Raw genomic sequence first — 13,506 nt, 5'->3', positions numbered from 1 at the left:
CACGGAATTAGATCTTTTTGGGACAAAACTGCTGGTCCCACAAATGGAGATCACTCATAGCCAGCCTTCATACTCTTTTAAAGGCTGCTAGGCCAACCAAAAGGCATCCTGTTCAAGAAGATGGACAATAAAATAATATTGTTTACGCTTTTTAAGATTCAAGACCCTGAAAACCATACCCTATTCAGAGGCACATACCTGTTTAGGCCAAATAAGGGAGTGCCCCCCCCCCACCCCAGGACAAAAACACTGATGACGGGAGCCACTATTTGTGCTCTTAGTAGCAGTGACAATCGAAGCAAAGCTGCAAATGTTTTATCTATCCAAAAAGGACATATGTCATGCCAAGTCACTATTTTGGTCCGACAAAAAAAAATTGATGTGGGCAGACTGAGGCAAGGACGCATTACGCCTCTTTAATGAAAATCGTGCCTGGGACAATTCAAATGTGCTAGGTTTATTCATTAGCAAAGTGATATTTTCTGGTATTGATTACGTCCAGGATTTTGCCAACATGGTCTGATGGCCAACTGACATTTACTGCTCTGAAAAAGGGTCTTCTCTGCGGTCAAAGGAAAAATACTGAAAGTGATATTTTACAGAACTAATAGGCGTGTGGTGTACAGTATTTAGCACTTCCTTTTTAGGACTGCTAACAAGTAAAAAAATGATAATAATAATATTAATAAAAAATGATAATAATAATAATAATAATAATTATAATAAACTTTTCTCAAACTTTGACTGTCCTTTTGTTCTATCCCTCACATTTTTAAATTATCACAGTCAGCTACTTTAACAGTTTACTGGACTTCATGTGAAACTTCTCAATGCCGCAATTTTACACAGGGCTTTTTTGCTTCAGTTTGTTCTACAGTAGGAATTCTGATTTCCTGAGCCCTCAGTTTCTGAACAACCCTCGCTGTAATCCAAGGCACAGCCAACTTCCCTTCCACAGTCAAACAATATAAGTTTAATACTGATACTTTGAACCACCTTAATTCAACCAATTTATTTCTATCTGTGAGGTTTGAAAAATAAGTCTACTAATATACAATTTAGATTGGATCTTAAAACAAGTCAAAGTGGTTAGGAATTTACAATCCTTAAACTACCAATAGTTGTAAGTATTACAAGTGTTACAAGGTTTACAAAACTTCATATGGTTATTGCAGTATTTTAAAGTGGGACACTAGACCATCCTTATAAGCTATGTACTTATTGACTGAGTTGGAGGATGGATGGAAAATTATCTGGCTTGAGGCCTGTGCATTCTGACCAAGGGACAAATATTTCCTGTCTGGCCCGACCCAACTCAGTCAATAAGCATTTTATCATATGACCATTATGCTTTGAATTTTTCTCACCGAGAGAACCTGAATCAATCAGTACACATTTCTAGCAGGGCTGTAAGTGTTTTTTCAGCCCTATCACTTGATGCATACATGAGTACAGCCCTCATACAGGACTTTTTTCATTTGGTTTTCAAACAAAATTGTGGCACCAGGCCGTACAAGTTATATGATAAAATATTGTATTAATCAGGGCTTAAAACCCAAGCTACTCATTGCTTTTAGAGTCATTGTTGGTATGAACAAGTCTATGTGTTCTCAGATTACTAAAGTATTTAAAATTTCTGTAGCAAATTTCACACTGAAATACTTGTCCATTCCCAAGTGTGGAGCTGTTACTGTCTTCAGGGGAGCTTTCCACCATTTTCTTGTGCACAATCTTCATGTGCGATTTTAAATTACTAAAGTACTTGAACTGCTTTACACACAAATTGCATTTGTATGGTCTTTCAGCCCGGGGTGAAAGTATAAAGCCAGCAACACAAACATCACTTTTTGAGTGTTCATCTTCATTCAAGTTCTGCAGTCGAGGAACAAGAGGCTTTTTTCTGTCCTTACACTGGATTTTTGTATGAGTGAGGTGCGAGGGCTTTAATGTTTTCATAGTAAATTGTTCACTGGAGGGTAGAGCAAAATCATTTGTCTTTTCATTTATCTCTTCTGCTTGATTTTCTCTTTCATTTAGTGGAAGAATACGACTGTACTTTCTCCATTTAGGGCTTAGCCTTGTGAAAAGAAAACATAGGAACACATTAACTGGAATTAACGAATGAATGGATGGAGAGACAATCAATATATGAGTAATAAAAAGTTTTAAGATCACTTTGTACCTTTCACCTTCTAAAGAGGTTAACCCCACATTGTTGTTAGCTATAGATCCTTCCTATAAAGAGAGGAGACATTATTAATTTAAATAAGTGTTTTCAGGTGATAATTCACTTGGTATCATTTAGCTGAGCATTTTTTAGGACTATAAATTTTGTTTATACTATTTAATGATTTTGTTTTTTACTGACAGTAGTAGGAATGCAATTATTCACCAATGCATTATTGGTTAGCCTGCGAACAGCAGACGCATTTTGGGTTGTTGCTTCTGTTCCTCCGAAAAATAGCAATTTTTTGGAGGGAAAGAAGTGACGACCGGAAACACGTCCGCGCTTCGCAGGCTAATTATTGGTGAGCCATTAATGTAATTCCAACCATACGAATAATGATAATGATCAACATAATTCAAATAATTATTATTTGAACAAAAATGCGATGACCTGTGAAAACACTTTCTTTAATAATATGCTCTGCATTTAAGTCCTTGTAAGGAGACTTGTGATGGTGGTTACCCAGGGATTTGAGATAAAGTACATAACAGTTAGTACTACAGTCTCAGTCAAAATTGTTGGGACACTTTTGTGTCTCCTTGTTCCCTCAATGTTGGTGTACAAGGTTTGGTGACTGAACCGCGATCAACAACTTTGAGAGGGACAAAGGGGGCACGAGAAGGAAAAAACCAGCGTTTGGCTTAAGTGTCCCAACTATTTTTGTCTGAGACTGTGTCTGGGAGGAATTTGAAGGCGTGTTGACAGATACACAGGTTAATCTGTAGGTCGGTCACAAGCAACAGGCTTTTGGTTGGTTGGGGCGTCCATTTTTCTCGAACATTTCTATAGCAGTGAATTGAGTTATTTTGGCATAACACAATAACACAAAGAATGTCCAGTTCGCAGAAATTTTTTGTGGGAGTAGAGTATTGGAAAATAAAGGGAACTGAGTGTGCACCAAACGGTACACAAATAGCTTCCAAGTGGGCGATTGATAGCATGACAATATATAGTGTTGCATACTATCTGCGTAAAATTTAGGGCTTTCACATACGGCGAGTCGCTCGGATGTGTCACATTTCTAGAGAAAATGTGTGGAGGATAATAAAGAAGGCCTCTTTACCAAAAAAGAGTGTAAGGAACAGGGCCCAAAGGGATGCATTTTTAAGTTAAGCGCAAGAGGCGAAAGACAGCTGAAAGAGCGATTAAGCGACTTCGAGAGAAAGGGGGAAACTATTCCTCCAAACTGGAAAATGCAACAAACCAGGATTATTCCCAAGACGTATACGTATCAGCGAGAACAGTATCACGCTTCGAAATTTTAAAAGATACTATTGACTACAAGGGCGTAAAAAGGTTGTGACGGCTACAATAGTGTTTGGTCCAACGCCAAAAAGTTTCTTAAAGATATTCCAGGCTACCGCTGTAAAATCGACAACTTTTTATAAGTTGTTTACAACGTATGTTAATTTGGGCTTGCGCCAAATGGTGACATTGGTTCTCATTCTTTACCCCAAATATACACCTTCCTGAATAGCTATAAAACAAACTACTCTTCCAAAAATGTGGGAATTGAGGTACAAAACATGAATCATATCAAACGAGGACAATACATCCTTAAAACCTCTAAAAAAGTGTTATACTCGACGTGTACACGGGTCACCGTACATTAATTCAATTAAGATATTTGTAAGTTTCTTTCTTCGAACAATCGTGTCACCATGATCAAAGTCTTAATAACTTGCCTTACATGTATCAAGGTGCTATAAACCTTGGAAATTTCAATTAGCTGTGAAATAACCTTATCCTTTTCTTTCTTATTCCATTATATATACCAGAGAGGTCATAGAAAACGCCCTGGATAGTAGGGTGACCCGTTATGGTGACCTGCCAATCGTGTCACCACCGGTACAACATATTAGTGGCAAGATACATTCCTGCGAAATGATGTGCACAGTTTTGACTCATCCGTTGGTCACTGTTAAAACCCAATACGTACAAAGCTTTTTCAAAACCTTGGAATGTTGTAAATAAAGAAACAAACACTTCTTTCCTCTACTGATGGTCTTCTCTCTTTCTGTCCTTGAAATCTCTAGTTTTCTCCCGAAAAAATGGCTCCGAAACGTTTATATACATGCCTAGCGATTTCCTGCCACTAGAGCCAACGAGGAGTCGCATACCAAAAATTCCTCTAAATCACAGTCTCAGTCGAAATTGTTGGGACACTTTTGTGTCTCCTTGTCCCCTCAATGTTGGTGTACAAGGTTTGGTGACTGAACCGCGATAAACAACTTTGAAAGGGACAAGGGGGGCACGAGAAGGAAAAAACCAGCGTTTGGTCTAAGTGTCCCAACTATTTTTGTCTGAGACTGTAGTATTTGAAATAAAGGGTTTCATGTTGTTCTTACGTGACCACAAGTAAAAAAGATAGCAAATACATTGTACAGCACCTGACTCTTTCTCTTGAGCCTTCTTGATTTGAAGGATGTTGCTGCATGTTGTACTCCAACGACTTCTCCCATGTTTTCTCTTGGTCATGACAAATATTAAATACTGAAAAAATATAGAATTGACAGTGTATAAAGGGTTAAGTTTAACGTTTCAGACAGCTAAAATATAACGGTTTTATAGAACAAAGAATTAAGCAATCAATGCATTATTAAAGCAATATTTTGGAAATTAAGATTGGCCTTGTCTTTCTGAGAAAAAAGGTATATAGCTAAATGTTTTTAAAATAAAGGATATATCACTTAGATCTAAGCTGTCGTTAATGTAAATAGAAGACTTAAATTGAGTAATAAGGGCATGAAATCATCCGAAAGCTACCAAAACAAGAGAAAACAAACTTGATAAGGCTGAAATTTGATTCATCGAGAGCCAACATACCTTGTTTTACGGTGGGACGTTGTCCTCAATTTATTCGTAATAAACGCTGTAGGTTTTTCTCGTTGTATTTTAAATTTCACTGTGGGGAACGGTGGAGTCGGTGGAGTCAACCTTTGGTGCAACGAACTTCAAAATGGCCGCCAATTCATAAATTAACAACAATGCAGTTCGCGGGAAGTTGGAAAATTGTAAAGGGACTGTGAACTAGTTTCCCGTACCTAATCATTTGGCGGGAAAAAAGTCGATCAAAAATATCTTTCTCAGAGCCACAGACATCGTCCCAAAAATATGGATTTTTCAGGCAGTCGAAAAAATAGAAGAAGCCGGACTAATCCCCTAGATAGTTCACAAAATGCTAGGAAGCATACACACGGCTTACAGATGTATAAAGTTCCACCAACGGACAACATAACCTTGGAGGAGTTCGAAGAGTTTGCTATTGATCGATTGAAAGGTACGATTGAGAGATTATAAACTAGTATCTTGCTTAAAGAACAAGAGTTTTGATTGTTTTTTCGCTTAATTCTCTTCTCGAGATATTGAGGGAGTGAGTATCAGTTGCTGCTACTTGGGAGAAAGGAAAAATACCGATTTCAGAAAGGTGTCGATATCAACTGCATGCATGAATTTGAATGGAATGGTCAAAATAATTTGGTATTTGTCGTTTCGTGCTGCCTCATCTCATACAGACAAGTGGTGTTAAGGACCTTCGGCATTAACATAATTTTTATAGACAGAAAATACCAGGATTCACCCGTCACACGTATGCTTGTATGAAAATGATTTCCAAACATATTTCTTCAAAAGACTATAAGCTTATCCTTGGGGGAGGGATAGTAAGGATGTTTTAGCTGAAGCGAATCCTGTTTTCTGATTGGCTACCCGGGGGAGCAAGATGGGCCTATCTTGCAAGCTTTGCGGTCATATAGGTGTTTTTCATGTTACGTCATCACCGCCATGCTGGTGGACGGTAAACAAAAGATCGCTCATTAGCTCGCTTTGTTTGTCCACCAGCATTTGTTCATTTCACCATTGTTATTTGTGTCTCCCGAGATTGCATGGAAACCACCTATTGGCCTTTGTCTCAGTCCATAAAAATACCAAAAAAAATGGAATTGGCTAATATCCAGCCATTTTGACCCATGCTTGGTCAATAACACACATACTTTTGCATAGTATGACAGGGCTTGAAAAAAACTTGAACGTTGAGCAACCAGCTCTCACATTTTTCCTCCAGTGGCCACTTCTTGCTGGTCTTAGTGAATGATTTTATTGGAGAGCGAGTTGCCTGGTCTCTTGCCCATCAAGCAACTGAGCTTTAAAAGTCACTTGCCCGGCAAGAGAGTCTACTTGTCCCAGACTATTGGACTAGACTTTTTTCGGGCGTATAGAGTATAATGTGCAACTAACTTTGGTTACTATCATTTTGAAATGCCACCCTTTAATGAACCAGAATGTGAATTGGTTACATGTATAGTAACCATTAAAATTAGTACTGGAGAGATTTAGAGTCATGTTTATGGCAAACAGCAAACATCAGATTCAAGTTGTGAATTTCTCAAAATAGAAAATACATTTAAGCAAATAAAAATAATCCAAGATGATACTTTTGGATGAAAGGGAAAACTTGGTCACATGGTACAAATTAATGTCTGCCATTTGCTGTAAGCTTGACTCAAAATCTCTCTATTATCATACAGTTCTGGCTTTCTTGTTGACTTGTTGTCACAGCTCACCCCTCCAACCCACCAGTGCAGGTGACCATTATGACAAAGGCCGGCAAATGGTACCTATAAAAATATTTTGCGAGTCTCAGAAACTTTTCATCCAATCTCAAAATCTTAGAACTGAGGTCTAATTTTTGTTAGCATTGTTTGAACTTTTTGCTTTAAAGTCACAGATTTTTATCAGCCCATTCTTTAAGTAATTAAACAATGGCAAACACTTGCTCAAAGATTTTAATCCTTTCTTGTTAGTTCTCAGAGAGGTGGAAACATTTGGTATTCGATACAAAAGAGGGTCTAAAGAGTATGAAAATGCCATGAAGGAAAGCTTGAAAAAATTCTTGCCCCTGGCACAGAGAGCCACAAACAAGGTAGGGTATTTTGCTGCTATAGGAAGTCTTGTTAAACAGATGCTTTCAATTCCTTTATCAGCTTACAGTCATGGAGGTGCGGGTGAGGAGAACCTTTATCTCATGTCTTGATTTACTTGTATGAAACTATTGTAGAAATAACATTAAGTTTATGTACACTGTACATTGAAACCCATGAGAAAAGATGACAAGGTGACCCCAGTTTTGGTCCATTTACAATAAGCAAGTAAGAGAAGGGGAACAAGGCATGGCACAGTGGTGAGAGCACTCTCTGCCCACCAATATGGCCTGGGTTCAAATCCCAGTGTTGAAGCCATATGTGGGTTGAGTTTGTTGTTGGTTCTCTCCCTTGCTCCGAGAGGTGTTTCTCCTGTTTCTCCGGTTTTCCCCTTTCCACAAAAACCAACACTTCCAAATTCCAATTTGATCTGAAACGAACGGACACATTTAAGAAACGGTCCAGATAAGAACGATAGCAACAACGGCAACGAACATGTTGGAATGCAAAAAAGGTGCTAACTTTTCTATTGTCTGTATTTACTTCTGATTGGCTCAAACAGCAAAAGTTAACAAAACTTCATAAAGCAGTACATATATTCATCCTCACTTTCCAACCATCTTCCATATAACAAAATCTGGTCTCAGTTTGAATAACAAAGAAATCCTATGTGGGGAACATGTAAAATTGTAAACTTTTCTCGGCTATTGTTTTCAACTCTTGTGATTGGTCAAAATCTTTTAACACAAAAAAAAACACCCTTTCGAAGTGGAGTGTAAATGCATTTTATTGCGTAAACGGCCTTCATGTAGGTTTATGCATTCTCTGTGTAAAAATGAGAACATTCCTACGTGGGGAAAGCACCGTTGCCACATGACAAAAGAAATTGCTATCTACCTTACCTGGATCATTACTTAAACGATTTCATAAGAACTCCTAAGTGCTTCATGGGTAAACAAATTACAATTTACGATTTACGATAGGCCATTTCTGAGTTCTAAAAATTCTCACTGCAAAATGAGACTAATTGCAAAACCATTGTGAAAATGTGTTTTATTTGCATGAGAATAAATCATTTTTATATTGCTTTGAAACAGAGGCCAAGGGTAACTCAGATATGGCTTATTCCTGGACACTCTAGCTAGGTGACCATTTAGAGAGTAACCACCTACATGTAATACAGGTCTGACTGTGATGGCCTCGTGTAATAAACATTAATATTTTGCTAAATTAAATATTGTGAACTCTACAGAACACAGAGGAAGAGTTCAGTGAAAGAAGAAAAGATCATATCTCTCATTTTATCCTCCGTCTAGCTTATTGCAGATCGTAAGTGAACATATTTATCATCATTTATCTTATGAATTAACTTACTGTCCCATTTCAGCCTAGGATGAGGGTACTCCATGAATTTTTGCATGGGTCCATGCATGCTGCTGGTTCATAGAAACCTTTGAGTGCACAAAATTATAACACAAACCTAGGTTTTTTACCATTTGCAAAAAGTCTCTGGAAATCCAGTTGGAAAGTAAATGGAACAAGACTTTTCAGGTCGTTTCAGTGGAAAATTTTCAGGAGCAATTTAACATGCAAAGAGTTCATCCTGTTTTCCCAGTCGGAATGTTCCAAACAGAGATTTATGTTCCATTTTTTCAAAGCCATCTTTGATACAAGTTTCAGACCTTCATGGCTGTTTTTCGGTAAATGCAACAGATTACTGCAAATGGTAAATGCTATTCTGGGATGAAATATTTACCAGTCTTGAATTTTGCTTACCATTAATTTGCCTAAACAGTGAAACAACGGTTTGCCCATGTATTATGGTAAACAACCCTACATGTAGAATACAGTGTAGGCCGACAAAATAAAACAAATTAGCTGTAAAGTTGGCTGCTCAGGGTTGGTCACTGTAATTTTTACCAAACATTGTTATAAACCTTTCGGATCTAATCTTTTAGGGAAGATCTCAGGCGGTGGTTTTTGTCTCAAGAAGTTGAGTTATTTCGGTAAGAGCAGTAAATTTTATTCTTTTAAATGTTCTTTTATTTGAGAATCAGAGGCTGTATATATACGAATGTTTTTTTAGGAGAAAAAATATTATATCATTGTCTCTCATTGTTATTATCATTGAATTTTGACTGAAAGATTAATTTTCTACTAGCTTTAAGAAGAAAGTGATTTTATATAAGTGCTTGTAAGACTTTGTGAAAAGATTTGTGTAAAAATTTGTGTACCCAAAAAAAGGGTCTCAGTGGGGTTAACTAGCTGTGAAACGGCCAAACCTTGACACACATGTCCAATATACACAAACGGATACAATTCGTCAAACTGATGGTCCATTGGTACCAATGGTACGATTGGTACCAATAGAAAAGCACCCTATTCCAATGGTTCTGTTGGTGCATATGCATCTAATTAAGGGGACTTAGATTATTTTCCCATGTGACCTGGTTGGGTATAGGGCAATTCCAATGGTCCATTGGTACCAATGGTACGATTGGTACCAATAGGAAAGCACCCTATTCCAATGGTTCTGTTGGTGCATATGCATCTAATTAAGGGGACTTAGATTATTTTCCCATGTGACCTGGTTGGGTATAGGGCAATTCCAATGGTCCATTGGTACCAATGGTACGATTGGTACCAATAGGAAAGCACCCTATTCCAATGGTTCTGTTGGTGCATATGCATCTAATTAAGGGGACTTAGATTATTTTCCCATGTGACCTGGTTGGGTATAGGGCAATTCCAATGGTCCATTGGTACCAATGGTATGATTGGTACCAATGGAAAAGCACCCTATTCCAATGGTTCTATTGGTGAATATGCATCTCATTAAGGGGACTTAGATTATTTTCCCCTGTGACCTGGTTGGGTACAGGGCAATTCCAATGGTCCATTGGTACCAATGGTACGATTGGTACCAATGGAAAAGCACCCTATTCCAATGGTTCTATCGGTGAATATGCATCTCATTAAGGGGACTTAGATTATTTTCCCATGTGACCTGGCTGGGTACAGGGCAATTCCGATGGTACATTGGTACCAATGGTGCGATTGGTACCAATGGAAAATGATGCCATTCCAATGGTTCTATTGGTGCAAAACAAGTTCACCTTTACACCAAGTGAAAACGCGCTAATAATTATTATGAACGTTCCTCGTTCTATAGAAAAACCACGCAAAACAAGTTTGCTTTTACATCAAGTAAAAGCGCGCTATAATTCTTATGAATATTCCTCGTTCTATATCCCAATCATGCAAAACAAGTTCGCTTTTACACCAAGTAAAAGCGCGCTATGATTCTTATGAATATTCCTCGTTCTATAAGCCAACCATGCAGAACAAGTTCGCTTTTACACCAAGTAAAAGCGTGCTATAATTCTTATGAATATTCCTCGTTCTATAAGTCAACCACGCAAAACAAGTTCGCTTTTACACCAAGTAAAAGCGCGCTATGATTCTTATGAATATTCCTCGTTCTATAAGCCAACCATGCAGAACAAGTTCGCTTTTACACCAAGTAAAAGCGTGCTATAATTCTTATGAATATTCCTCGTTCTATAAGTCAACCATGCAAAACAAGTTCGCTTTTACACCAAGTAAAAACGCACTAATAATTATTATGAATATTCCTCGTTCTATAAGCCAACCACACAAAACAAGTTGCCTTTTACACTAAGTAAAAACGCGCTAATAATTATTATGAATATTCCTCGTTCTATAAGCCAACCACGCAAAACAAGTTCGCTGTTACACCAATTAAAAACGCGCCATAATTCTTATGAATATTCCTCGTTCTATAGGCCCTGTACCCAGCTAGACCACATGGGAAAATAATCTAACTCTCTTAATGAGATGCATATTCACTAATAGAACCATTGGAATAGGGTGCTTTTCCATTGGTACCAATCGTACCATTGGTACCAATGGACCATTGGAATTGCCCTGTACCCAGCTAGACCACATGAGAAAATAATCTAAGTCCCCTTAATGAGAAGCATATTCACCAATAGAACCATTGGAATAGCATGCTTTTCTATTGGTACCAATCGTACCATTGGTACCAATGGACCATTGGAATTGCCCTGTACCCAGCTAGACCACATGAGAAAATAATCTAAGTCCCCTTAATGAGATGCATATTCACCAATAGAATCATTGGAATAGGGTGCTTTTCCATTGGTACCAATCGTACCATTGGTACCAATGGACCATTGGAATTGCCCTGTACCCAGCCAGACCACATCTGAAAATAGTCTAAGTCTCCTTAATGAGATGCATATTCACTAATAGAACCCTTGGAATAGGGTGCTTTTCTATTGGTACCAATCGTACCATTGGTACCAATGGACCATTGGAATTGCCCTGTACCCAGCTAGACCACATGAGAAAATAATCTAAGTCTCCTTAATGAGATGCATATTCACCAATAGAACCATTGGAATAGGATGCTTTTCTATTGGTACCAATCGTACCATTGGTACCAATGGAGACCCTTCTTCTCACCACTAACACCAATGGAGTCTATTTGTGAGTATTGGACAACCCTCAACCTTCAACTGTCAAAAAAAGCAGATATAAACATTAACCATCAAACAGTTTCAAGGTCTTTAATACAGTCGAACCTCTCGTAAGCCATCACCTCAGATATTGGAAAAAGTGGTTGTAACTATAGAGCTGGTGGCTTAAAAGAACGAGCTCTCGCCAGTGACCACATATAGTAGAGGGTGGTCACTTACATGTACGAGGGCTTTAGAAACTCATTAATAATACATAAAGAAAAAAAACAAAAGAAATTTTAATGTTTAATGAGTGTCTTTATATCTGATATAGACATGGCTAAACTTTAGGTCCAATTTTTCAGACCATTACCACAGTGTGCAGTTTCTTTTTTTTATTATATGAAAAAGACTCTGAGTGGTCGCTTACAAGAGCTTAAAAACAAAGAAAAAGTCCAGTTGAGTAATCTCAAAAGTGGTTGCCGTCACTTACTGGAGTGGTTGCTAACCAGAGCCTTTCATTACATAGTTTAAGTCACAGTTCAAACGGGGTTTCACAAAGGTGGTCGTAACTAGAGTTGGTCGCTTAGGAGAGTGGTTGCAAGGAGAGCTTTGACTGTATCTCACTAATCTAGCTGCTCATCACTGACTTTTGGCTCATGAAGAATCATTAAACTGGAAAAACTAGTTCCCACATTCGAAAAAAATTAATAATAACAATATCAATTAATAAGGTGTTAAAGGGAAAAATTAAGAATGAAATAATAATAGTAATAATACCCTTTTCCAGCGTAACTCCCCAATTTTCCATACCTTTCATTAATTCAATAATTAATTCTAAAATGGTATTTTAACTGTACCCATGTCATGGTTATTGATGGATGTACACTCTACCCTCACAAGAGAAGTCCTAGGTTTTCTTGATAGAAGATATTTAATATATTGTCCTTAATTATGCATCAACTGTGAAAAAAAGGGGTCTTCTCTGTATCAAATCATTACCTAGATCTTGCTGATTTACATAATTTTATGGTATTTTATGGAAAGGTTTCGTTTCACTGAAGTAGCTAGATATGACACACAACAGGCGGACAGATTCCTGAGTGACAATGGACTGGAATACAAACCAGTAAGTACAAACAAGACAATATTTTGCTCTTTAACCGTCTTGGTAATGAGATATACATTTATTGTAGGAACTGATGGCATGGTAGTCTGCTACACAGCCGTTTTTAGTGTCGTCACGCACCTGGAGAGGAGCATTGTGTGACGACACTAAGAATGGCTGTGTAGCAGACTAGATGGCATGGTAATTATATTTGTTTGCAATAAAATTTACATTTGAAGTTATTACTTTTTAATACTGAAATTTCATTTAAAATATCAGGGTTGTCATTAAGAGCCGGGGGCCAGGAATTTTCCCCGGCTACTAAGAGAGTGGCCCCCAGCTACTCTTATTGGAAAATGGAAGAAAAATAAAACCAAAAGAAATCCCTAGCCATTTGATTCCCTGCTTACTTGTTGTATTTACCCGGCAGCTTGAAATCTTAGTGACAACCCTGAAATATCAGTTTTTAGATCAACATAAGGTGTACATGTATATGTGAAAAGAGAATGCTAATTGTCATTGTTGTAAAATTAATTAATTTCATTTGTCTGCAGATCAAAAATGAAGAAAGAGAGGCAAGAAAAGAAGAGCTGATGAATTCAGGATTCAACCTCACAAGTGATAAAGTACTGAATACAGACTACTTTAAGGTAAAGTTTAAATACACATTGTTGTCAAGCAGATACACAGTAACTGAATTAAGATGATGATAATGTGGAAGCTTTATTTAGTTTTCTCTATTGATGCTTT

The 13,506-nt window shown here is 37.6% G+C and overlaps 2 protein-coding genes across 2 annotated transcripts in view; one reads left to right on the top strand and one right to left on the bottom strand.

Annotated features, from left to right (window-relative positions):
* Positions 1-801: 801 nt before the first annotated feature.
* Positions 802-5,191, bottom strand: LOC140952225 (uncharacterized). The gene is made up of 4 exons (XM_073401651.1): positions 5,054-5,191; positions 4,618-4,720; positions 2,183-2,235; positions 802-2,077 (listed from the first exon to the last, which is right to left on the bottom strand). Exons 2-4 carry the CDS (start codon positions 4,687-4,689, stop codon positions 1,561-1,563), a joined length of 642 nt encoding a protein of 213 aa, XP_073257752.1. The 5' UTR covers positions 4,690-4,720; positions 5,054-5,191; the 3' UTR covers positions 802-1,560.
* Positions 5,192-5,298: 107 nt separating this feature from the next.
* Positions 5,299-13,506, top strand: part of LOC140951765 (DNA primase large subunit-like) — a 16,041-nt gene continuing 7,833 nt past the window's right edge. Inside the window, exons 1-6 of the mRNA XM_073401099.1 lie at positions 5,299-5,507; positions 7,030-7,148; positions 8,399-8,475; positions 9,105-9,152; positions 12,696-12,777; positions 13,311-13,406. Of these exons, the coding sequence (XP_073257200.1) occupies positions 5,342-5,507; positions 7,030-7,148; positions 8,399-8,475; positions 9,105-9,152; positions 12,696-12,777; positions 13,311-13,406 (588 nt within the window). The 5' untranslated portion in view covers positions 5,299-5,341. The remainder of the gene's footprint in view (positions 5,508-7,029; positions 7,149-8,398; positions 8,476-9,104; positions 9,153-12,695; positions 12,778-13,310; positions 13,407-13,506) is intronic.

This window comes from Porites lutea, chromosome 11, assembly GCF_958299795.1.
Source record: "Porites lutea chromosome 11, jaPorLute2.1, whole genome shotgun sequence".
NCBI lineage: Eukaryota > Metazoa > Cnidaria > Anthozoa > Scleractinia > Poritidae > Porites > Porites lutea.
This window is presented reverse-complemented; position numbering and strand designations above follow the sequence as displayed.

Coding starts and splice junctions, on each gene's coding strand:
- LOC140952225 (XM_073401651.1), bottom strand. CDS start 4,689: ATGGGAGAAGTCGTTGGAGTACAACATGCAGCAACATCCTTCAAATCA. Junction 2,236..4,617: donor GGCTCAAGAGAAAGAGTCAG/GTGCTGTACAAT, acceptor CTCTCTTTATAG/GAAGGATCTATAGCTAACAA. Junction 2,078..2,182: donor ACCTCTTTAGAAGGTGAAAG/GTACAAAGTGAT, acceptor TCTTTTCACAAG/GCTAAGCCCTAAATGGAGAA.